Source organism: Ranitomeya imitator, chromosome 2, assembly GCF_032444005.1.
Source record: "Ranitomeya imitator isolate aRanImi1 chromosome 2, aRanImi1.pri, whole genome shotgun sequence".
NCBI lineage: Eukaryota > Metazoa > Chordata > Amphibia > Anura > Dendrobatidae > Ranitomeya > Ranitomeya imitator.
In genome coordinates this window covers 207,377,866-207,402,917 of record NC_091283.1, presented here as the reverse complement: position 1 = coordinate 207,402,917, position 25,052 = coordinate 207,377,866, and the positions used below count along the sequence as shown (strand labels likewise).

The window sequence follows — 25,052 nt, the reverse complement described above, 5'->3', positions numbered from 1 at the left end:
ATAGTGCAAGAGAAGTCCAGTGGTCCAGAGTTCTGGGGGGCTGGAAGTTATTTGGACATGAAGAGAAAAGTACAGCAAGGAAGGTATAGAAACTAGGTTCAGCGTAAAATCCCAAAATGTCCGAGACCTACAGTCTGGAAAAGGTTGGAGAGCGCCATCTTTGATTTTGCCCTCACAGGGAAAAATGGGCTGCTGCGCAACGGGAGGATACTGTACGGGAATGAAGAATGAGAGGAGAGCAAGGGACAGCACAGAGGAAAGGAAATAGGATCGTTGAGTATCACTGTTAAATGCCTGTCACTAGACTGAATGTGTTAAGTAAAGTTATTTTGTTAAAAAAGAACTTGGACTGTCAATCACTGTGTGATGTCTGGAAACGAGACCCTGCACCCTGAGGATTCTAACCTACGTGTGAGTGAATTGCACTGTAAACACATCACACAGCAGTTGGAACTTTTTAATTTCTTTGCGGGGTGCCAGGGTGTGCCGCAACAGCAGCCCGTCACTATGACTATCACTCTGACCACCTCACAAAACCATGTTATTGCGAGATCCAGCAGGGCCTCATTGTTCTAGCTGGAAAGGAAACAACGCTTTATATACCCGCGTTCTGGAGTTTGTTTAAACTCTGCGATATCCAAAAATGCAGCATTTCTCAGCAGCTTCTGTTCCTTCACAGGAAACAAGTGTTAGCTATGATAAAGACTTTTGGTTCATAACTTACGGATTGTGCAGTTTCTCCCATAATATCCAGTGCGAGTGCAGTCACATTCATATTGGTCCAGGGCATACGTCACGCACACGCCTCGGTGCTGGCATGGGAAGTAGCAGCATGGGTTCACTAAAATTTAGAAAGGATAGGACACAAATACAACTGGTTATAGGCTAAGAAGGTTTATGGCGTCATGTCAAAGTACAGGACAACTTTACCAGCCGTGCAAATATAAGGCCAGTGTATTCTCCCCCATGAAATACATATAGATATGTATAGGTGCGTTGACACCTGAACCATAGGCAAGGCCTCAAGGGATATTTGACAACTAACTTTTCCAGAGGTTATCAGGCTTTGCCCTTCCATGCCCCAAAAGGAAAAAAAAAAAAAAAAAAAAAAAAAAACACATCTAGTGGTCAAGCACCACTTTCCAGAAGGTTACGGCAGTACCTGGGAGTTTTGACAACTCTTCCTGGAGGCCTAATGGTACAACTCCAAGAACCAGAGATAGTTATCAAGTATGTCTTAAGGTCAGATGATTTTCCCATTATGCATGTATAGGTGTCCCTACTCTCTCCCCCACATCTTGCATTGGGAAACATGTATTTTAACATGCAATATCCATTGCTTCCATGGGCAAAAAGCAGACAGCAGCTTATTAACCTCTCCACTTCGATAAATTCAACAGTTGGATGTTGAGCAAACAAGCGATCAGCTGAAGACCACCGAACATCTTTAGACCAGTAAGCAAGGATCGTCAAAAAAGTTGGATACTTAATCACTTATAATGAAATACAAAGCAATTTCTTGCATTAATACAAAGCTGATGTCAGAAATTATAAGTTAATAAAGCTAAAGTAGTCATGTAACGTAGAAGAGCGTGTTTGCACTGTGGCCATTTAACAGACAATCCAAGATACATACAAAAGTGAATAAATACCCTGCAGTAAGTAAAAAGGTGGAGATAAAAAAAAAAAAAAAAAAACAGGGGACTTGGCAAACTTAATTATGTTTTTTTAAAATCACAAACAAAAAGCATAAAAGAGATTTTCCAACACAACAAGGTATACCCAGTTGGGACAGTTCTACCTCCTAGTCTAAACATCCTCACCTTGTGTCAGACATCCTCAGTGTAGGTGGGGCAGAGCTTGACTGGTGGGCTGGCTTTAACACTTTTTGATCAAAAAGGGTTTTTAAAAAGTACCCCATTATTTACAGTAGTTAGAATTCCTACTATCTGCTACTCCTCATTGCTGGCAAAGTATCCCCAAATCCTGGCCCTCCTCAACACGTCCCCACTCATTTCTTACCCCCTGCCACGATCTTCTACATGTTTTCACAATGACGATAACCTCATACCCATTCATCCAGCCCCCACTCCTTTTACCTGGAGCTCTATGGGACGCACGCTCTGTCTGCAAAAAAAAAAACTGTCGTATATCCATTACCCATTTATCACCAACAAACTCTCCTTCCTTGGCATCACTGAAACCTGGCTCACCCCCTCTGACTCAGCCTCTGCAGCTGCACTTTCCTATGGCGGATTCCAAGTCTCTCACACCACTCACCCCAGCAACAAGCGTGGTGGAGGAGATGGCTTGCTCCTGTCCGACACCTGCTCCTTTAATCCAATTCCGCTACCAGTCTGCTACTCTTCCCTCGTTTGAGGTGCACTCCATCCGCATCTACAGTGCCTTGCGAAAGTGTTCGGCCCCCTGGCACTTTTCAACCTTTTCCCCACATATCATGCTTCAAACAAAGATACCAAATGTAAATTTTTGGTGAAGAAACAACAACAAGTGGAACACAATTGTGAAGTTGAATTAAATTTATTGGTTATTTAACATTTTTGTGGAAATTCAAAAACTGAAAAGTGGGGCGTGCAATATTATTCGGCCCCTTTAACTTAATACTTTGTTGTACCACCTTTTGCTGCGCTTAAAGCTGCAAGTCACTTGGGGTATGTATCAGTTTTGTGCATCGAGAGACTGAAATTCTTGCCCATTCTTCCTTGGCAAACCGCTCGAGCTCCGTGAGGTTTGATGGAGATCGTTTGTGAACAGCAGTTTTCAGCTCTTTCCACAGATTCTCGATTGGATTGAGGTCTGGACTTTGACTTGGCCATTCTAACACCTGGATATGTTTGTGAACCATTCCATTGTAGATTTTTCTTTATGCTTGGGATCATTGTCTTGGTGGAGGACAAATCTCAGTCCCAGTCTTCGGTCTTTTGCAGACTCCAACAGGTTTTCTTCAAGAATGGTCCTGTATTTGGCTCCATCCATCTTCCCATCAATTTTAACCATCTTCCCGGTGCCTGCTGAAGATAAGCAGGCCCAAACATGATGATGCCACCACCATGTTTGATAGTGGGGATGGTGTGTTCAGGGTGATGAGCTGTGTTGCCTTTACGCCAAACATATCGTATGGCATTGTTGCCAAAAAGTTTGATTTTGGTTTCATCTGACCAGAGCATCTTCTTCCACATTTCAATATGATGGCTTGCACAGTGCTCCTTGGGATGTTTAAAGTTTAGGAAATCATTTTGTATCCAAATCCAGCTTTAAACCTCTTCACAACAGTATCACGGACCTGCCTGTTGTGTTCCTTGGTCTTCATGATGCTCTGTGCTTCAAACAGAACTCGGCAACTATCACAGAGCAGGAGAATTTATACGGAGATCATTAGGCATTTAGGACAACATTGGATCATTCAGAGATCCACAATGAACTTCTGGAGTGAGTTTGCTGCACTGAAAGTAAAGGGGCCGAATAATATTGCACGCCCCACTTTTAAATTTTTGTGGAAATTCAAAAACTGAAAATAACCGATAAATTTCGTTCAACTTCACAATTGTGTTCCACTTGTTGATTCTTCATCAAAAATTTACATTTGGTATCTTTAGGTTTGAAGCATGATACGTGGGAAAAGGTTGAAAAGTTCCAGGGGGCCTACTACTTTCGCAAGGCACTGTACTCCCCCTCCAACCTACAGCTGGCTGTCATCTTCGCCCCCCGAACTAGCCATCTCCACCTTTCCTCGACCACTTCACCACGTGGCTGCTTCATTTCTGCTCTGATGACATCCCCACTAATCATTATGGGTGACTTCAACATCCCCATTGACACTTCCACCCCAGCTGCCTCTAAACTTTTATTGCTCACTGCTTCCTTTGGCCTCACTCAGTGATCCTCCGCGGCCACTCACAAAGATGGCCACATGCTGGACCTCATCTTCACCTGTCTCTATTCCCTTACTAATCTCACCCCTCCTTGTCTGACCACAACCTACTGACATTCTCTTCCCTCTTCTCTCCTAGTGCGCAACTCCCAATCCACAAACTCACTCAACCTCGCAGAAATCTCAAACACCTCAATTTACAATCACTCTGAGTCCCTTTTCCCTCTTACAGACATAGCTTCCTTACATGACACAGATGCTGCTGCCACTTTATACAACACCACAATAACAGCAGCACTTGATTTGGCCGCCCCCCTCACACATGGCTAAACTTGTACAGTTAACAGGCAGCCCTGGCTGACCAAAGAACTGAGACAGGCTTCCAGGGTCGCTGAGGGGAGATGGAAGAGATCCCGCTCTGCCGAACACTTTATTGCATACAGTCCCTCACCAGCTTCAAGTCCATGCTCACTTCCACAAAACAAACTTACTTCTCACCTCTTATAACCTCCCCGTCTCACACCCCTAAACAGTTTTTCAACACGTTCAATTCTCTACTCTGTCCCCCAGCACCTCCTCCCTCTCATTTCTGCTGAAGACTTTGCCTCTTTTCTTAAGCAGAAGATTGATACGATGAGAGAAAGCTTTGTCCCGCAGCCCCAAATGCCCCTCTTAGCTGCTCAGCCCTGTTCCTCTAAAACCAGCTTCTCTACCATGACAGATGATCAGATCTCCACCCTCCTGTCAAGATCATATCTCACCACTTGCACGCTTTACCCGCTCCTGTCCCATCTAATCCCTAACCTCGCCACAGTCTTCATCCCATCCCCAACACACCTCTTCAACCTCATTTACAAATGGAGTCTTCCCCTCATCCTTAAAACAAACAAACATCCTGAAAAAGCCCTCCCTCGACCCATCCTCTGTGTCCAGCTATTGACCGATATCCCTTCTCCCTTATGCCTCAAAAAAACCAGAACAGCATTACCATCTTGAACTGTCCTCCTACCTTTCCTCCTGCTACCTCTTTGACCGGTTACAATCTGGCTTCCGACCGCATCACTCAACTGAAACTGCCCTAACTAAAAAGTCACCAATGACCTAACCGCCAATAGAAAGTGACACTACTCTGTTCTCCTTCTCCTGGACCTGTCCTCTGCCTTCAACACTGTCGACCATTCCTTGCTGCTACAGATTCTCTCAACTCTTGGCATCACAGACTTGGCCCTATCCTGGATCTTGTCATATCTAATAGACCGAACATTCAGTGTCTCCCTCTCTCACACCACTTCCTCACCTAGCCCCCTGTCTGTCGGTGTTCCCCAAGGCTCAGTCCTAGGGCCCCTGCTCTTCTCCATCTACACCTTCAGCCTGGAACAACTCCCATGGTTTACATTATCATCTCTATGTTGATGATACGGAGATCTACCCACCTCACCTCCTTACTGACCAAAATCCCACAATGTTTGTCTGCTATTTCAGCTTTTTCTGCTCGCTTTCTAAAACTGAACATGGGAAACAAACAGAATTCATCATCTTTCCCCCCCCCCCCCCCCCCATCTCACTCTACCCGTCCACGAGACCTATCCAATGTCAATGGCTGCTCACTTTCCCCAGTCCCCCACGCCCTGTGCCTTGGGGTGATCCTTGACTCTGCCCTCCCTTTCAAGCCACATATCCAAGCCCTGGCCTCCTCCTGCCGGCTCAAACTCAAAAATATCTCCCGGATCCGTGCATGCCTTGACAAATGAAACCACAAAAACACTAGTGCATGCCCTTATCTCCCGCCTTGACTACTGCAACCTCCTACTCTCTGGCCTCCCCTCCATCACCACTCCAATCCATCCTACACTCTGCTGACCGACTAATCCACCTGTCTTCCCATTTTTCCCCTGCCTCTCCTCTATGCCAAGCTGTTCACTGGATTTCTATTGTCCAGAGGCCCCAGTTCAATTCCCTAACTATGACATACAAAGCCATCCACAACCTGTCTCCTCCATACATCTGTGACATGGTCTCCCGGTACTTACCCACACGAAACCTTCGATCCTCTCAAGATATACTTCTTATCTCTTCTTCTCACAACCACATACCAGACTTCTCCTTTGCTTCCCCCATACTCTGGAACTCTACCCCAACACAGACTCTCACCTACCATGGAAACCTTCAAAGAGAACCTGAAGACCCACCTCTTCTGATAAGCCTACAATCTGCAGTGATCCTTTGTCTGCTGAACCACCGCACGACCAGCTCTACCCTCTCCTACTGTATCCTCACCCATCCCTTGTAGACTGAGCCCTCGCGGGGAGGGTCATCTCTCCTTCTATACTTGCGTGTGCCTTGTTTTGCTCATGTCTATATTTGCCCCTTTCATGTTTAAAGCGCCATGAAATGGTGCTATAAAAATGTATAACAACAACAACACAAGAAAATAATGGAGTTTGTATCAGAAAAAAAAAAAAAAAAAAAAAAAAAAAACCACACGACACCAACAGCACACTCTTCTCCATAGTCCACTACTAAAATGAGATTCACCTAGATACAGTGGTTCTGATAGACAGCACAAATATTTGCACATGTATTACAGTGGATCCCACTGCAATACAAATTGCTGTAATGAGCAGAAATCCCATCTCCAGAAGTGTTGGAGTACCACCCTTTCCCCAGAGACCTGGAACTTGCAGAGTAACATTTCACATAGCAATATTATCCACAGTAGAGATAGGCATGGGCATCCTGACTTTCATAGATCTCAATAGTGTTGCAATTGCTAACTGCAGAGACAATCAGTGGATGCTCTCCTCCGCTGACCCGAGATGGCCTGGACCAAAGCTCATCCCATTGAACGCCTGCTTTCCTTTTCCTGTGGGCAGAATAATACTCACTCAGTGTCTGGTGGCGTAAAGTGTTGCCACACTGTTTTACCCGCACCCTGTGTCTAACATAGCACACAGTCCGAGCAAAATACCCAAAATGATGCAAATTCAGAAGTGTCACTCTTCTACTGACTTGCCAGGATTAGATCTACCGTGACTTCCAGGGCTGACTATCCCCACCTGTGGCATCCTGCCAGAGGAGGTAAAAACAAGCTTAGGAAGACAACAGTCCACTGAGGCACATGGCCAGGTGACTGAAGGGTCACAACCTGGCTTCCCCAAATGTATCCATGGGTTCAGTGAGTTATTGGAGAAGATCTGTATTCTTCCAGCTAGGACTGTGGTCCTGAAGCTGGCATCCTTTAGAATGTCTAATTAAAAAAAAAATGTGTCCCTCTTGATGGAGCCACAGTGCCCTGCCAGCCATCCTGTAGAGAGACCCCCCCCCCCCCCACCCGAAGGATCAACATCTTTTATACCCATATTTGTGGCTCAGGTCATCATCCAAAGGTCATGGGATGTAGGGAGTGCAAGGAGTTTAACTTATTGAGTATTTAAAATCAATCTGCATAGTTTGGCCTTCTGTTTAGCAGTTTAACAAGCTACATGGCCTGGAACAACGGGTAAATCAACCGATTAGCAAAGACTGGTTGTTCAATGCCCATGACCTTTAAAAACAACAATACAATAAACTGTAGGAACATATATAAGAGGTAAATAGCAGCCAGTCATCAATTTCAATAGTTAATTAAGTCTCATGACAAGTATATGGCTCTTGTTGCCCTGAAGAAAAAAAACCAAAAAAAAAAAAAAAAAAAAACACAAAACACACATGCAATTGTCTGAACATTGACTATGTGTCCTGGGCTACTGAAAATAGATATCTGGTATAATTAAGATTAAGTGCTGTGTTGTCACACTAACCATAGTGAGATTAGATACTCTGACTATGTACCAGTGTACACAGTAAAATAGAAACAGCATAGAAAAATAAATAAATAAAAAACACAGTAATTGACAGCCTATTGTGTTTCTACCAGTTTCCAACTGGAGTAGTTTCTCAACTGGTTAAAAATGCAATAACAAAAAAAAAAAAAAAAAAAAGAAAAAACACCATACACATTGTAGAGAAAAAAAAACCTTTAGGTTCTGCTTGAAAGTCAAGGATTATGGGTTTTTTTGCCATTTTTTTAGTCTATATAAAAGGCCACTTTTAATGACTTTCCTTTGGTGATGAGAACATCTCTTTTGGACCATTGAGAGTTCTGAAAATCTGCAGTTTCATTCATAGTGTGAAAAAGCTCAATCCCCAAGGAAGTGTGGATTATGTACTGGGAGGAGGATCAGGCCCACAGTAATTACAAGACGCACTTGTCTGCGGACGCCCTGTTATTGTAGAAACACAGACATCACGTGCAACATCGTAATTCATCGCACACAGTAATGTGACACTGTAGAAATGTGGATTGTGAGAGAAGCAATTTGTCAGGGTGGTAACATTTCCTCGTTCTACAGCTGTTGAAGCAGCTGGAAAGTGAAAAGTCCTAACCAAAATGTACAATTCAGACCTAATCCATTGCAAAGCCTTGTGTGTACGAGTTCCAATAACATTAAAATATATTCTCGGAAGGATTATGCCGCATCATTAATGATCTGTCACACTTGGGCCCTTGATGTCACATTTCAATCATTATGCACCTTGTGGTGGAAGGGGAATTTTCGCAGATTTTTATTAAAATCCACAATATGGACTTGAACCCATCTGCAGCACTAGTATGGGGGACCACAGTGTCGGGGTGGTCTACTCTTCTAGCAGAACAGGAAGGAAGTAGGTATCCATTGAAAGAAGGCAGGGGGCAGAAGTTTAGGACAGTGATGAGAGCCAGTGTGTTGGCTGAAGAAACAGCGTTTATCCTGTAGCTAAAGGAGAATCTTTGGGGAATGGTCTGGAAAGACACGGTCAGAAGAGATTTCAAAGCGGAAAACAGATGTAATTTTGTTCAAGAGTTGTCATTTCCAGTATAAAAAAAAATAAAAAAATGAATGTTTGTTAATGACGGTCTGTGCCCCCCAGGATTGTTTTAAGGAGGTGTCAGACGGATGAGAGTCAGCCAAGAACTATGGGAGCTGGATGAGCACTCCTAGACAAGGTAGACCTATTCTACCCCAAGATCAGTACTGAGGTGTTCCCATTTCTTGGTAAAGAGGTTAGTAGGGTTAGTTCAGTTGCGTGATTGTCCAGTAATTTTCTGAACATGCAAGAAGGAGACGCAAGTTCAAAGTTAAATGCAAGTTCTGAGAGGTGGGACCCACATCTGACATCTAGGTCACGTTCACATGCTCAACATTTGCAATCCAAAACCAGGAGTGGGTGATAGAAACATCAGCAGCACTTCTGCATTTTTATGGAAAACTAAAGTACAGAGTAGGTTCTTCAGGTTGTAGCCTTCTTAAATGGATCTCTATAGGCTTTAATGACAGATACTAGGACATGTGTAGAGTCTCATGGATCACAGAAGTAGCAGTTTTTAATAATTGTGTACAGGGATCAAGTGATCATCTTAGGGACGTGTGAGGATTTTCTGAAAAGTGACAAATTCATCCAAAACCAATCCTTTATCAAGACCAGATTGCTTTGACAGTGCCTATTCCATTAGTTCTTCTCGCTGTCCACTGACTGGACAACCCCTCTAGAAAGGCTTCTCAAGATCCAGTTAAAGATTTTATTGATCCAATCCACCAGCTAGATCAGAGAAGGCAGGTGGACATTGGAGCGTCCATGTGTAGCCGAAAAGCCTCCTAACATACAGTACGTGTTACATCCTCGGATATTTACCTGCCTTCTCTCATCCCTCAGCGCGCTCCCGGCTCGGTCCCTCACCGCTCCTCCTCTGTCTTTTCCGGGTCTTGGCGCGTCGTATCCTCACGCATGCGGTCACACCTCCTCCACTGCTGGGTTTCCTGGGAGGTCGCGACCTGGTGGCTCCTCCCCAATATGGTGGTGCCCATAGAGTATATCTTCCCGGCGTCTTCCTAGGTAAGACGCCTGTGCTTCTTAGGCCATTTCTTTGCATTATCCCCAGGCCCCTCCTTCTCTTCTGTTCCAGCCCTGTGCCCAGCCATTCCAGTCATGTGTCTCTGCCGTGCCTGCTCAGAGTCTCTGTGTGTCTGCCCTGTGTCCCAGCCGTTCCTGTCCTGTGTCGTGCCTGCCCGGAGTCTAAGCCGTGCCTGCCTTGTGTCCCTGCCGTTCCAGTCCTGTGTCTCTCGTGCCAGCCCAGAGTCTCCGCTGTGCCTGTCTTGTGTCTCTGCCGTGCCAGCCCAGAGTCTCTGCCGTACTTGCCTCGTGTCACTACTGTGCCTGCCTTGGGCTACTGCCGCTCTCGCCCTGTGTCACTGCTGTGCCACAACCGTACCAGTCAGGCTTCAAGTCTTGTCTCCAATACCTTTGGTCCTCTGTCTCTTTTCCTCTCCTCCTTGTAGCCGCCCTTTTGGCTCTAGCAGTTGTAGCTCCATCCACCTTGGGCCTGCTCCTAACGCTCCCTGTATAGGGGGTTGTTCCATCTGGTCCGCTCGCCCTCGGGGGCTCTAGAGCCATGACCCAGAGGCAGGGTCATATTTAGAGTTTCTGCTGCCCTAGGCACTTTTAGTGCTGCCTCCCCCATTGGTGAATATGACACTATTGGCATAGACTGACTAGAATCACTGATGTGAAAGTCGCCTTTTGCAGCAGATTGGGCAGTTTTTCTGCATCTGCCATGTAACAGAACACTTGCGGCAACACTGCGTTTGGCCTCATTCATTCCCCATGGGATTTGTGGCACTTGCCGTGATCTGGCAAATGTGGTACCATACCTCCCAACTTTTGAAGAAGGGAAAGAGGTCTAAAGTTTGCGGCGCACTAGGTGCGCCGTGGCAAATTTTAGGCCACGCCTCTGACCACACCCATTTCACAACTAGTCACACCCATATCGACGTCCCAACCACACCCATTTAGCACTGCTGATCACACTGTTTCATATACAATTATAAACAAAAATAAATATGGCCACACAGTGCTCCATACTGTATAATGACCACACATGATGCTCCATACTGTATAATGGCCACACATGATGCTCTATACTGTATAATGGCCACACATGATGCTCCATACTGTATAATGACCCCACATGATGCTCCATACTGTATAATAATGACCCCACATGATGCTCAATACTGTATAATGCCCCCCTCCCATCTTGTATGCGTGGCTCCTCTCCCTCCCATCCCATATGCATGGCTCATATTCCCCTCCCCCTGTATGCATGGCTCATATTCCCCCCTCCTGTATGATCACTCATATCCCCCCTCCTGTATGCATGGCTCATAATCCCCCCTCCTTGTATGCATGGCTCATAATTCCCCCCCCCCCCGTATGCATGGCTCATATTCCACCACCACCCCCTCCTATGTGCATGGCTCATATTCCACCACCGTTCCCCTACTGTACGCATGGCTCAAAATTCCCCCCCTCCCCTGTATGCATGGCCCATATCCCCCCCCCCGTATGCATGGCTCATAATTCCGCCCCCCCTGTATGCATGGCTCATCTCTCTACCCCCTCGCTCCTTCTCCCATGGCTCTGCTCCCCGTCCTCTTTCTCCCCCCCCTGTCCCTCATACTCACCTGTCCCACACCGCGCGGCCGCGCCGACATCCCTCTGGTTCTGTCCCGACTCCCGACGTAGCACCTTCTTCCTGAGTGAGCGGTCATGTGGTACCGCTCATTAAGGTAATGAATATGTGCATATTCATTACCTTAATGAGCGGTACCACGTGACTGCTCACTCAGGACGCACTACAGACGCTGAGACCAGGCATCGCTGGAGCAGGGTGAGTATTGTCTTCAAGGAGGGTGGGAGGCAGGCAGGCGGTCGGTCGGTGACCCAGGACTTTAAAAAAAAAAAAAAACCTTGCTCAGGTGCCGCCCCCCCGCATTGTCCCCGCACTAGGCACGTGCCCTCAAGTGCCTAGTTGCAAATACGGCCCTGCCCAGGAGGGTCCACTCAGGTTCTTCCAGAATCCTAATAATATGGACAAGATTGGTAAGCGATTCAGCCCTTTTATAGAGCAAATTTATAGCGACTCTTATTTAACCTGCTCAGAACAAATAGATTTCTGCCATGTTCCTGGAATTTCAAAATTCACTAAATATCGCAGGAGACGGCAGCAGGAAATGAACGTGATGTCAGAAAAACACATCACTAGAGTCACCCACTCATGAGAATTTCCACTGCCAAGAAGTTACTCAACGAGCTCTCGATGATTCGTTTGAAATGTTTTGAAAAAGAATACTGCACAACTCTAAAGAGACGTGTAACACTCCACAGAATCGCAATGCCATATTATCACTTTAAGAAAAATTATATTAAATGGCAGTCTGCATTAACATTCTGGCAGCACTATAGGTACGGAAATTCTCCCCTGCTGCATTGGTCAAGTCAGTGTTCAGTCCTATGTGTCCCCCATCTGATTGAGCGCAAGAGGCGGGCTTACAGCTTTACAGACAGGAGAGGAGGAGCAGAAAGTCAGAGACCCATCTCCACTTTGTGACAGCCATTATCTCTGCCTCAGGCATTGTATTGGCCATCAGATGAGATTAATGAGGCTCTTCTGCATTTGCACTAGGGAGTCTGAGCAAGCCACTGCCAGATGCTTTTGGCGGCAGCTTTCCTTCAGACAGAAGAATTGGGCATTGATGTACAATTTACAGTGATGAGCGAGTATACTGTACTTATTGCTCGGGTTATCCCGAGCATGCTTGGGTGGTCTCCAAGTATTTGTTAGTGTTCGGGGATTTAGTTTTCATTGCCGCAGTTGCATGATTTACGGCTGCTAGACAGGCTGAATACATGCGAGGAATGTCTGTTAGGGAATTCCCATATGTTTTCAGGCTGATTTACGGCTGTTGGACAGCCTGAAATCATATGGGAATTCCCTAACAGACATTCCTCACATGTATTCAGCCTGTCTAGCAGCCGTAAATCATGCAGCTGAGGCAATGAAAACTAAATCTCCGAACACTAACAAATACTTGAAGATCACCCGAGCATGCTCAGGAAAACCCGAGCAACGAGTATACTTGCTCATCACTAATCAGGACACCTCCAGAAGGTTTTGACCAATTAAAGGTCCATGTTAGCCATAGCCCCATATCAGTTTTGGTAGAGACACTTTTTGACGAACACATTGGGCCTGGTTCATCAAGACTGGCATAGGTCATGCCAGTCTAGAGGGGGTCGTGCTGAAGTGGTTCATAAAGTGGTGCAGGCCTCTCCATGAATCTGGAGCATTTGACAAGTGGCGGTGGCTGCACAAGGTTTCTGGAATATTGTACACCACAGCTGGTCCCACTTATTTTGCCAAAACTGGTGTGAAATACACCAAGTCACAAAATTTAGCAGCACCACTGACTTCTGCCTAAATATTGCAACTTTTCAAAACCTTTTACACCAGAATTCTGGTGCAAAATACTTGGTAAATGGGGACATAGAATTTAACACTGGAGAATTCACCCTCAAAATTGGTTGGCCACTACTTTAATGTCGATCTATCCTACAGATAGGCCATCAATATCGGATCGGTGGGAGTGCGACAACTGGCACAGCCGTTGGCCAGCTATTACCCGAGCCGGACAGAAGTGCTCAGATGCAGTTATCCTCAGAGTCAAGAATATGGAGGAGTTTGACAGATTTTCATTCCCTCGTGTTCTTTGCTGTCCTATACCAGTGCCCCCCACCCAAAAAAAAAAAAAAATTCTGGTGCAGGCAAAAAAAATAAATAAATAAATTAGATGTAAACAAGGGCAGACATATAATTGATGAAAACTCTTAAATTAAGTAGAAGGAATACAGACTTCATTTTATATAAATAAGATTATTCTCTTTCCTAGATGAACAATTAAGACAAAACATTTTTGGCATGTGCTTAGAATTTCTGAAAACTGGGATTTCTGCCCAAGATAGCATTATACATCTGACTTACTGTGGTGATCTTTACCAGATGAGATTTGGCATTTTCATTTCAAAATTTGTTGCTAATCCTATGATCAGAGGAAACACAAGCCCCAGTCTGGATGACTAATTTAGATAATTCAGTTTATTAATTTCACAACAGTTTAGGAAATGTAGGGATGAACACAAAGTACAGGAGCGAGCATTGGAAAACTTTCCCAAAATTAAAGTGAGTTATTGAGAAAATGTGCCGTTTGGCAAGACTGAAGAGACTTTGCAAAACTACGGTGATTGGAAGGTAGACCAACAGTATATAGAAATAATTACTACCCTTTAACCCATGAACTAAACATATGGTGGGTGGGTTATAATAAACAGCCAAGTATACAAAATAATCAGGTATTGTAAGACAATTTTGGAGTAACCACCACTCACCAGATCTGCCACAGCCAATAGTTTGGACATGACCTTCAGGCAAAAGCATTAAGCTACTTACTGGTAGCGGCATTTCTCGGAGGCCCATGACAGCACGACGAGCACGACGAGAGAGGGGATCCGCCCATTAGGAACAGGAAACCTACAGATACAAAAGGGCGGTACCTCTCCCTTGCCTCAGTTGTATTTCAGAGTCTTGAGAGGACTACCGCGGTTAGTGGTACACAAAAATATACACTATATACAGATTATATACAAAAATAGCAGACATCTATTGGGACTGGTATCATATTGTGAAATATCTACATTTATATGGAGTGCAACCCCCACGTGAATAGGGAGGGAACTAAGGGTGCTGTCATGGGCCTCCGAGAAATGCCGCTACCAGTAAGTAGCTTAATGCTTTACTCGGACTCCCATGACAGCACAACGAGAGAATTACAGAGATGTAAGCTTCCTTAGGGAGGGACTATGGCCTGTAGCACCCTTAACCCGAATGTGAGATCAGAGGAAGCCCCCAAATCCAACCTATAGTGCTTAAAGAAGGTGGACGGGGATGACCATGTGGCCGCCTTACATATCTGGTCGATTGATACTCCAGACTTTTCCGCCCAGGATGTAGCCATGGCCCTGGTGGAATGCGCCCTCAGATTCTGCGGAGCCGGACCCCCACCTGCAGTGTAAGCCAAAGAGATAGCCTCCCTAATCCACTTTGCTAGTGTGTACTTTGATACCCTAAGTCCCTTTCTAGGGTTTTGGAAAGATAAAAACAACGCATTATCTTTCTTCCAAGTGTCAGTAATAGAGATGTATTCTAGCAGGCATCTCCTAACATCTAATGTATGGAGTAGTTCTTCTTTAGGGTTGGAGGGATTGGGAAGGAAGGATGGTAAAACTATCTCCTGTGTCCTGTGAAACCGTGATGACACTTTCGGTAAATAGGCTGGGTCCGGTCTGAGGATTACTCTGTCTGGTAGAAACTCTGTATAAGGGGATACCCTGGAGAGCGCTTGTATGTCTCCAACTCTACGAGCAGATGTAATTGCCACAAGAAAGGCTGTCTTAAGAGATAGGGCCTTAATTGAAGCTGAATGTAATGGTTCAAACGGCTCTCTAGTCAATGCTGACAGGACTAGGTTGAGATCCCAAGGCATAGATCTATCTTTATGTATGGGTCTAGATCTAATAGAAGCTTTAATGAACCTTGAGATCCAATAATTATTGGCGATGTTACATGAAAATAGAGCCCCTAGGGTCGAGACCTGTACTCTTAGAGTACTAGTGGATAGATCTAGCTCTAGGCCTTTTTGCAGAAATTCTAAGATTTGTTTAATAGGTAATCCCTCTTCTAAATTAAAATCAGAAGAGGCCAGAAATTTCCGCCAGGTCCTAGCGTAGATTGTTGTGGTTATTTGCTTTCTACTTTTCATAAGGGTCTCAATTAGACTCGGGGAGAACCCTTTGCTTTTTAGTAACGCCCTTTCAAAATCCATGCCGTTAAATGGAGATTCTTTACTTGAGGATGGCTGATCGGCCCCTGGTAGAGCAGATCTGGAATGTCCGGAAGTACCCAGGGGTCCTCCACTGACATGATCCTGAGCCAAGTGAACCAGGCCCTTCTGGGCCAGAATGGGGCAATCAATATAACTCTGGCTCGATCTTCTCTTATCTTCCTGACTACTAAGGGTATCAGGCCTAGTGGAGGAAATGCATATGCCAGTTGAAAATCCCATCTGATCAGAAAAGCGTCTACCGACAGAGGATTTTCTCTGGGATTTAGGGAACAAAATTTTGTTGTCTTCCGGTTGTCCCTGGTAGCAAATAAGTCTACTTCTGGATGTCCCCATTTGTGGACGATCTGATCGAACACGTAATTGTTTAGGGACCATTCCCCTTGTCTGAAGGTGTTGCGGCTTAGAAAGTCCGCTTTGATGTTTTCTTTTCCTCTTATGTGTAGAGCAGTTAGGGATAAGAAGTGAATTTCTGCTGTCTGGAACAGACGATCCGCCACTCTCATCAGTGACTCGGAATGAGTTCCACCCTGATGATTTATGTATGCGACCGCCACCTGGTTGTCCGATAGGATCTTGACATGATGACCCTGTAGATATATGAGGAATTTTTTCACTGAAAGCTCTACTGCCATTAACTCTTTCTGGTTGGAGGAGGCTGATGTTAGGGGAGGGGACCATAGACCCTGAACCATCATGTCATCCATGTGTGCTCCCCAACCCGTAGGGCTAGCGTCTGTAGTTACCACACGTGTTACCTGTGACACCCAGGGAACTCCCGCCGATAAGTTTTTACTGTCTAGCCACCACCTAAGAGAAGCGAGTGCTTTTGGACCTAAGGTAATCTGATCCTGCAGGGACCCCTGTAAGATTCTATCATTAACCAGCACCTCGGATTGTAATGGTCTGGTGTGGAACTGGGCCCAACGGACAGCGGGAATGCAAGAGGTTAAAGAACCCAATAGTGACATACCCTGTCTAAGGGTCATGGATGGCTTATCAATTGCCCTAGACACCTGTTGTTGGATATGTAACAACTTGTCGGGTGGAAGACAACACTGTTGGGATTCTGAGTTTAACAATAGTCCCAAAAATCTTTGTATTTTCTGGGGCTGTAAACGAGATTTTTCGTAATTTACGATCCACCCCAGATGCTCAAGTTCGGATGTGGCTGTCTCTAGCTGAGAACGGCAATGGTCTTCAGAGCTCCCTACTATAAGAAAGTCATCCAAGTAGGGAATAATTAGGATGTCAGACTCTCGTAAGTGTGCCATGACTTCGGCCACTAACTTTGTAAACACCCTAGGAGCTGCTGATAAGCCGAAGGGAAGAGCTCTGAACTGGAAATGGCGAATCTGGCCCCCCATTGACACAGCTACCCTCAGGAATCTCTGGAAGTGTTCATGTATTGGAACATGATAGTATGCATCTTTTAGATCTACCACTACCATGAAACAGTGATTAAACAACATTTTTATTGCTGAATTGATTGTTTCCATTTTAAATGATTCATTGACCAGGAACTCATTAAGACATCTGAGATTAATGATCGTTCTAAAAGATCCGTCTGGTTTCTTAATCAGAAAAAGAGGAGAATAAAATCCCCTTCCTCTTTCTGATTCCGGAATTTCAATCAGCACGTTCTTGGAACATAAGTTGATAACCTCTGCTTCCAGGGCTGCTTGCTCAAGGGGGGAGGAACGCAAAGGGGTTAATTTAAATTTTTCACGAGGCCAGTGATTGAAGTCCAGTTTTAGACCTTCAGTAATGATGCCTCTGACCCATTTACTGTTTGTAATGTCAAGCCAAGCTGAAGAGAATGCTGACAGTCTACCCCCCACAGGGATCGCTAGTCATTGGTCCGGTTTTTTCTGATCCTTTGAGGAACGGCGAAACATATAGCCCGTACCTCTACCGCGTCTGTCTTCCCATCTGAAACTTTCTCTAGTGGGAGAGGACCCGCGACCAAATCTCCTTCGATTGAAGGGCCGGCGGTAAGATGAATATAGACTGGGGAATTTCTTTTTGTCATCCCCTGCTTTTTCCAACAACTCGTCCAGAGTTGAACCGAAGAGATATTGTCCTTCGCACGGAATGGCGCAGAGCTTGGTTCTAGACTGAATGTCACCTGACCAGCATTTCAGCCACAAGGCCCTGCGAGCCGCGTTGGATAGTCCTGCCGCTCTGGCCGCCATTCTGACAGAGTCCACCGATGCGTCCGATAGGAAGGCTGCAGCATTCTGGATGGTCGGTAGAGCCTTCAGAATAGTATCCCTGGATGCACCGTCCTTAAGCTGAGACTCTAACTGATCTAGCCAGACCATTAAAGATCTGGCCGTACATGTTGCCGCTACGGCTGGTCTGAGAGATCCAGCCGCCATCTCCCAGGTACCTTTAAGGAATATATCTGCCTTTCTGTCCAGAGGATCCTTGAGGTTTCCCATATCCTCAAAGGGTAATGAGGCCTTTTTTGACGCCTTTGCAACAGCCGCGTCCAGTTTAGGAGCTTTATCCCATGTATCCACAACCGGATCGTCAAAGGGATACCTGCGTTTTAACGCTGGTGGTAAGGCCCCCTTTTTTTCTGGTTTCTTCCATTCTCTAAGGATTAAGTCCTGAATCTTTTCGTTTACCGGGAAAGATCTATGTTTTTTACGATCAAGTCCGCTAAACATCATCTCCTGTTTCGAGGGCTGTGATTTAGGTTCCTCTATACCCATGGTGCCTCTGACTGATTTGACGACTTTGTCGATTCTATCCAAGGGTAGACAGAATCGTCCTGACTCCTCATCTGATGAAGAGGAGAGAGGACTGGAGAGATAGGAATTCTCCTCTCTTTCTTCCTCTGAAGAATTAGAGTCCAAGAGAGTCCTATGCTTTGAGCCTTCCGCTTGGGATAGGGACCGTAGTGATTCCCTTACTTCCAGCCGGATCATTTCCCTCAGATTTGCCGGAGTTACGGACTCTTCTGCTACCTAGGGGAGGACAATATAGGAGATAACTAATATCTGACCTAAAGTCACTACCACCAACCCGCTCCTGTAGACCTCACCGTCTGCTGTATACAGGGGGCACATAATTTTTTTGAACAAGAGTCAGGTAGAGGGACTCCACAGAGGGCACATTCCTTATGTTTAGACTTCCCCGTACTCTTCTTCCCCTGGAATGATAAAGTATAAAGGGGCCCGCGTCACAGAGTGAACTTTCACGTAGATCACTTACCCGTGCGCCAAAGTACAATACCGGAATCCGAGGGGTCTCTTTAGTCGAAGCTCTGGATCCTTATTCGGAAGAGCTCTTACGACTGGGCTGGTCGCCTCTATCCTTCTGTTTGGGCTTCTGACGTACCTCGTCTGGCAGCTGCTGCTGCTCACCACCACTCTCCATGACGAAATGCGACCAAAAGCAGGGATCTGACATCTCCACCTGCATAAATACCCCTTGGATCCGGTCAGCAGATGGGCCAGCGCTGTCCCTATTGGCCCAGGATACAGCAGAGGGCAGGAGATCTTGCGATCAAAAACCGGCACACAGACGCGATGGGCGCCGCCATATTGGAACGACTGCGCATGCGCAGACGTCCGGCGACCCGGAAGCGGCCGCTAACTCCGCCCCCCCACGTCACTGCACCCGGAAATGCTCCAGCACGCGCTGAGAGCTGTGCAGGACGCCGGGGAATGGAGCGCAGCGCTCCGGGAGCTCACACACACGCCTGAGCCCGGCACCCGCAGCCCTCACCATACCGCTGCACCACCAATGGGAATACTTACCTGCGCTGACGCTGATGGAGGCAGGAAATCCTCCGGACTCCGCTCCCTGCTGCGAACGCCACTGCCGTGAAGTCCAGCAAGGACCACCGTGGCGTCTCCAGGGATCTCCGCACCGGCCGAGGTAGGAGACCCCCCCCGCTACCGTAATCGGCCGGCCGGCCTGGGCCTTCTGTCTGTAGGCACCCGTCCCCTCAGGAACAGGAAACCAACTGAGGCAAGGGAGAGGTACCGCCCTTTTGTATCTGTAGGTTTCCTGTTCCTAATGGGCGGATCCCCTCTCTCTTCGTGCTGTCATGGGAGTCCGAGTAAAGGAGCGGTATCTTAAACACCAAATTTAATAGAGAGTTGGCCCACACAACATCGCAGAGATGCCCGATTGAGGTGTTTAATCCCCCATCCTACCCGAAACAGGTGTCCCAGTCCCCAACTCAAATCAGAACAGTACAGACTTTCCCTTTTACACTTCAAGCTGGTTCCCAGTCACGCAAACGATGAACATCCCAAAACTTCCATGGACATTAGCTTTTCCGATGCTCAGTACGTGTTGCTTTTTCTGTCCTTTGAGCAGACTCAAGAGTTTTGCCTTACAGTGTGAAAGTGTCTGCTGAATATTTATAACAGACCATGTAATAACTGCAGTAACAAATTAGTGCCATACTGGACAGGAAAACACAAATCACACACCATGTTATTTGGTGCTGTGGAATTACAACATAATGGCATGTAAATGTTTGTGCACCCTTGGCCAGAGTTACTGTTATTGTCAACAGTTAACCAACTTGAAGATTATTGATCTCCAAAGGCCTTAAGATTACACCTTCTGCTAAAAAAAAAAAAAAAAAAAGCAGCCATGGGTTCTTCTAAAGGTACCTTCACACATAACGATATTGTTAACGATATCGTTGCTATTTGTGACGTAGCAACGATATCGTTAATGAAATCGTTATGTGTGACAGCGACCAACGATCAGGCCCCTGCTGGGAGATCGTTGGTCGCTGAATAAAGTCCAGAACTTTATTTCGTCGCTGGACTCCCTGGAGACATCGCTGGATCGGCGTGTGTGACACCGATCCAGCGATGTCTTCACTGGTAACCAGGGTAAACATCGGGTAACTAAGCGCAGGGCCGCGCTTAGTAACCCGATGTTTACCCTGGTTACCATGCTAAAAGTAAAAAAAAAAACAAACACTACATACTTACCTACCGCTGCCTGTCCTCCAGCGCTGTGCTCTGCACTCCTCCTGTACTGGCTGTGAGCCGGAAAGCAGAGCGGTGACGTCACCGCTCTGCTTTCCGGCTCCCAGACAGTACAACAGGAGAGCAGAGAAGCAGAGCGCAGCGCTGGAGGACAGACGGCTGTAGGTAAGTATGTAGTGTTTGTTTTTTTTTACTTTTAGCATGGTAACCAGGGTAAACATCGGGTTACTAAGCGCGGCCCTGCGCTTAGTTACCCGATGTTTACCCTGGTTACCGGCATCGTTGGTCGCTGGAGAGCGGTCTGTGTGACAGCTCTCCAGCGACCAAACAGCGACGCTGCAGCGATCCGGATCGTTGTCGGTATCGCTGCAGCGTCGCTAAATGTGAAGGGGCCTTAAGCAGCTGCCTAGCACTCTGAAAATGAAAATGGTGGAGGCCCACAAAGCAGGAGAAGGCTAGAAGATGGCGACTTGAAAATGCTAGGCAAATAAGAACCTCCGCTTGATTGTAAAAGACCTTTAGAAAAGATTTATCAGACTCTAGAGTTGTGGTACATTGTTCTACTGTTCAGAGACACCTGCACAAATATGGCCTTCATGGAAGAGTCATCAGAAGAAAACCTCTCCTTCCTCACCATAAAATTCAGTGTCAGAAGTATGCAAACGAACATCTAAACAAGCCGGATACATTTTGGAAACAAGCCCTGTGGACTAATGTGGTTAAAATAGAACTTCCTTTCCACAATGATAAAAGGTATGTGTGGAGAAAAAAAAAAAGGCACAGAATTTCAGGAAAAGAACATCTCGCCAACCATTAAGCATGGGGGTGGATCAATCATGCTTTGGGGTTGTGTTTCATCCAATGGCACAGGGAACATTTCACGGGGAGAGGGAAGAATGGATTCAATGAAATTTCAACAAATTCTTGATGCAATCATAACATCATCTGTAAAAAAGCTGAAGATGAAAAGAGGATGGCTTCCATGGGTTATGATTAGAGAGGAGCAAACATGCTCAGATAAGGAGTCATTTGAGCATGCTCAAAATAATGTCTCATGGCTGTTTGACAGCTGTAATGCATGCAGGGATTGCCCAACAGTGGCGAGACACGCAGCCGTGGGGATTCTAACATTTTTTGAGCACGGTGAAGACACTGCACAACAGCATTCTCGGTTAACACCTTATCCAAGCACGTTCACACATCGCTATAAGGAGTCCGTAACATATCAAAATCCACAATAGATGACCTCAAAAGGCGCAAGATGAAGATTTTACAATGTCCCTCGCAGTCCCCTGATCTGATCATTGAAAATCTGTGGCTAGATGACCCAGAAATCTCACAGAGCAGATGAAAATCCCTCAATCAAGAATTAAAAGACTCTTGTCCGACTAGAAAAAGTGTTTACAAGCTGAGATTTGTAAAGTGGGGGGATGCTACTAGGTACTAACATTGCAGTGTGTTTAAGCTTTTGCATAGGCCATTTTCCAGTTTGCAGTGTACTTTTTTTCCTAAAATACAAGTAACTTTAAGCCTTTTAGAGACAATTTCAACTCACTTAACCATTTACAATAACTAATTTTGACTAGGGGTGCCCCAACTTTACATGCCGCTGTGTAGGGTCTTGTCCAGACCTGTAATCCTCATTGCACGCGGTCTGGATTCTCCGGTGCAGAGAGCTTTTGGGTGCACGATTGCAAGTATGTGATTTGCGTACATGTGATCACATGCCAACTAGAAGTGTGCGGTCTTACTCCATACAAGTAAATTAAGGGAGGCTGGAGAAGTCTAGTTGTAACGTGGTGGATGTTTGGCAATTGCAGAAGTGACCGCCTGCCCTTAGCGCCAGAGAATCTTGCAGCATGCAGCTAGGATTTGTGGGTCTCAAGTCTGCAGTCACCAAGACCTATTGTACATGCTTTGCCTTAATGAAGTGGTGTGGTTAGGGCAAGATGCATGGAATTCATAGAGTGGCAACATGCCTCCCTGCCCCCCCCATCAGAAATGGAGGAACATTTCTAGTGAAATTGATAGCACTCTAGTAATACAACTTATGAATTTGAAGGGCACCACAACACCAGTCCATGCGCCTTCCACTTTGGCTGATCTAGTGTAAAAGTGTATAAAATTACATACATACATACACTGAACAGTATGAATTCCTTAGGGCAAAACGAGCTGATATTTTAACTTCATTTTTTAGGCTGCTGCGGTTCTTTGCCTTAAAGGGGTTTTCCCCATAAACAAAAGTTACATGTTAATCAATAGATCTTGGAATAATAATTTTAACAATTGGATGTTTTTAAATAAAATGTTCCTGTGCTGAGATAATCTTATAAATGTTCCCCTGCTGTGTACTGGGTAATGGCTGTGTCTGACCGCACAGGAACATGGTCTGATCATACCACATCTCCTGGGCAGGAGGGAAAGCAAAAGGGTATACAGACACCATGGGATCACAGCTGATTCTGTCTCTGAAAAAGGCAGTTCTGTTTTTAAACAATATTTGACCTCAAATAGTTATTTGTGATCCCCCGCTGTAATGTCTGCATAGTTTTTTGCTTCCTCCCCTGCCCAGGAGACATGGTATGATCAGACCACGTTCCTGCATGGTCAGACACAGCCATTACACAGCAGGTGACACATTTATAAGATTATCTCGGCACAAGAACATTTTAATTTAAAAACACATCCAATTGTGTAAATTATTATTATTCCAAGATCTACTGATTACAAAATACCCCTTTAATGCTTACATGTCCATCTGTAGCCCATCTTGGTGTTGCTACTATTATTCAGTGAAAGCGGATTTTAGCACACACCCTGGCAACTAGCGAGATTACAGCAACTAACTGAAGGGAGACTTCGACCACATTCACACGTTCATTTGTAAGGCAAAGAGAGAGGGAGAGGAAAAGTATAATAGAAACCGGTCGTCACTTCCGTGTCATCACCCACTCCTGGTTTTGGCTACAAATACTGAACACGTCTTTAGATGCAGCACGTGAGTGATTTTTCAAGCGTATACTTTTTAAAGATTAGTCTGAAAAATTCTAGGTACAAATTTAAGGAATCTCAGTTGTCAGACAGCACGGGCCATGACCGATACGTTACATGAGCGTCCTGCATTCCATACATTGCCCAGCAGGACGAGCTAGTCACAGCCTGGTACTGCACACATTCTCATCGGCTCTGGTGATCCTCTACCTCCAGAGAGACATCAAGTGGGATCAAAGACAGATTAGTGGAAGTTTAAAATTAGTCTCATCTTTGTCAAATTATACTGGACTTTAAAAACTAAATCTATAAATTCAATAGACACCCCCCCACACCCACCTCTTAAATGTCCACCATCACTTGACCCCATCTTATCTCATTAGTTGAAACTGAGAAGTGTATAAAAGTCTCAGGAGCTCAGCCCTGCTCCTTTCCTCCTGCCCACTGTCTTGTGTGGCTAGAAGAACCGACTGCAGCAGGAACCTCCCCCCTTTGCCCCATCTTCAACAGGACTACAGACTGCTCGGCTTCACCCAACTTCCAGTTGAAGACAAAACTGATTTGCAGGATTTCAAGATCATCTGGTTCCTAAAAAGACACTAAGATAAGGCACCAAAACCCAACGTGCCTGACCCATTATTCCTGCCGCAGCCTTCATAGATGGAGAGCCAACACAATGTCTATTCCCAGCTTGCAATGGATTGCCTGCAGGGAAAAAGGTGCGAGTTTACACATATGGCTGGGATCACATATACGCGAGATATGGCCGAGTCTCGCAGGTGAAAACCAAGCTCTGGCGCCGGCACTCCGGAGTGGAGCGTGCAGCAATACATGGAGCCGCACGCTCCGCTCCCAAGTGCCGGCCCAAGAGCTGGGTTTTCACCTGCGAGACTCGGCCGTATCTCGCGTATGTGTGATCCCGGCCTAAATGTAGGAATGGATTATATATTTCTTAAATCTATGTTTTTCCTGGGTTTGGTTGGAATTCGGGTGCATCAGTGGGGTTGTTATAGGTCATGCTTTAGACTGGATCAAATTTAATTAATATTTAAATTTTTTATTTTTTAGAAGATTACTAATTTTTTCATCACAGCTTTATTGCAAGAGAACGGAGATTTAATGAGCATTTCCTACCTAGAAGCGCTTTTACACAACTACGCCTCTGCACATCCCCCATTTCCAGCCTCTTCATTTGCATCTGTACATTGGGGTTCATGTGGATGATTGAGCATCATGATGACAAAGCCCTCAGGGCTGCTTGCTGTGATGCTTTTGCAGTGCCTGGGAGACGTGCCAGCTCTTCTGGAAGTCTAGGCAGAGGCGCAGGGTAACAGGAGCCCACCCAGACCCAAGAGTAGGCAGTGCTTTACCACCATCATGGAACTG

The 25,052-nt window shown here is 45.7% G+C and overlaps 1 protein-coding gene across 1 annotated transcript in view; it reads right to left on the bottom strand.

Moving 5' to 3' along the window:
- The window catches only part of PTGS1 (prostaglandin-endoperoxide synthase 1), an 82,510-nt gene that overhangs the window by 42,244 nt on the left and 15,214 nt on the right, over positions 1 to 25,052 (bottom strand). The window contains exon 3 of the mRNA XM_069748545.1: positions 725 to 841. Coding sequence (XP_069604646.1) covers positions 725 to 841 — 117 coding nt within the window. The remainder of the gene's footprint in view (positions 1 to 724; positions 842 to 25,052) is intronic.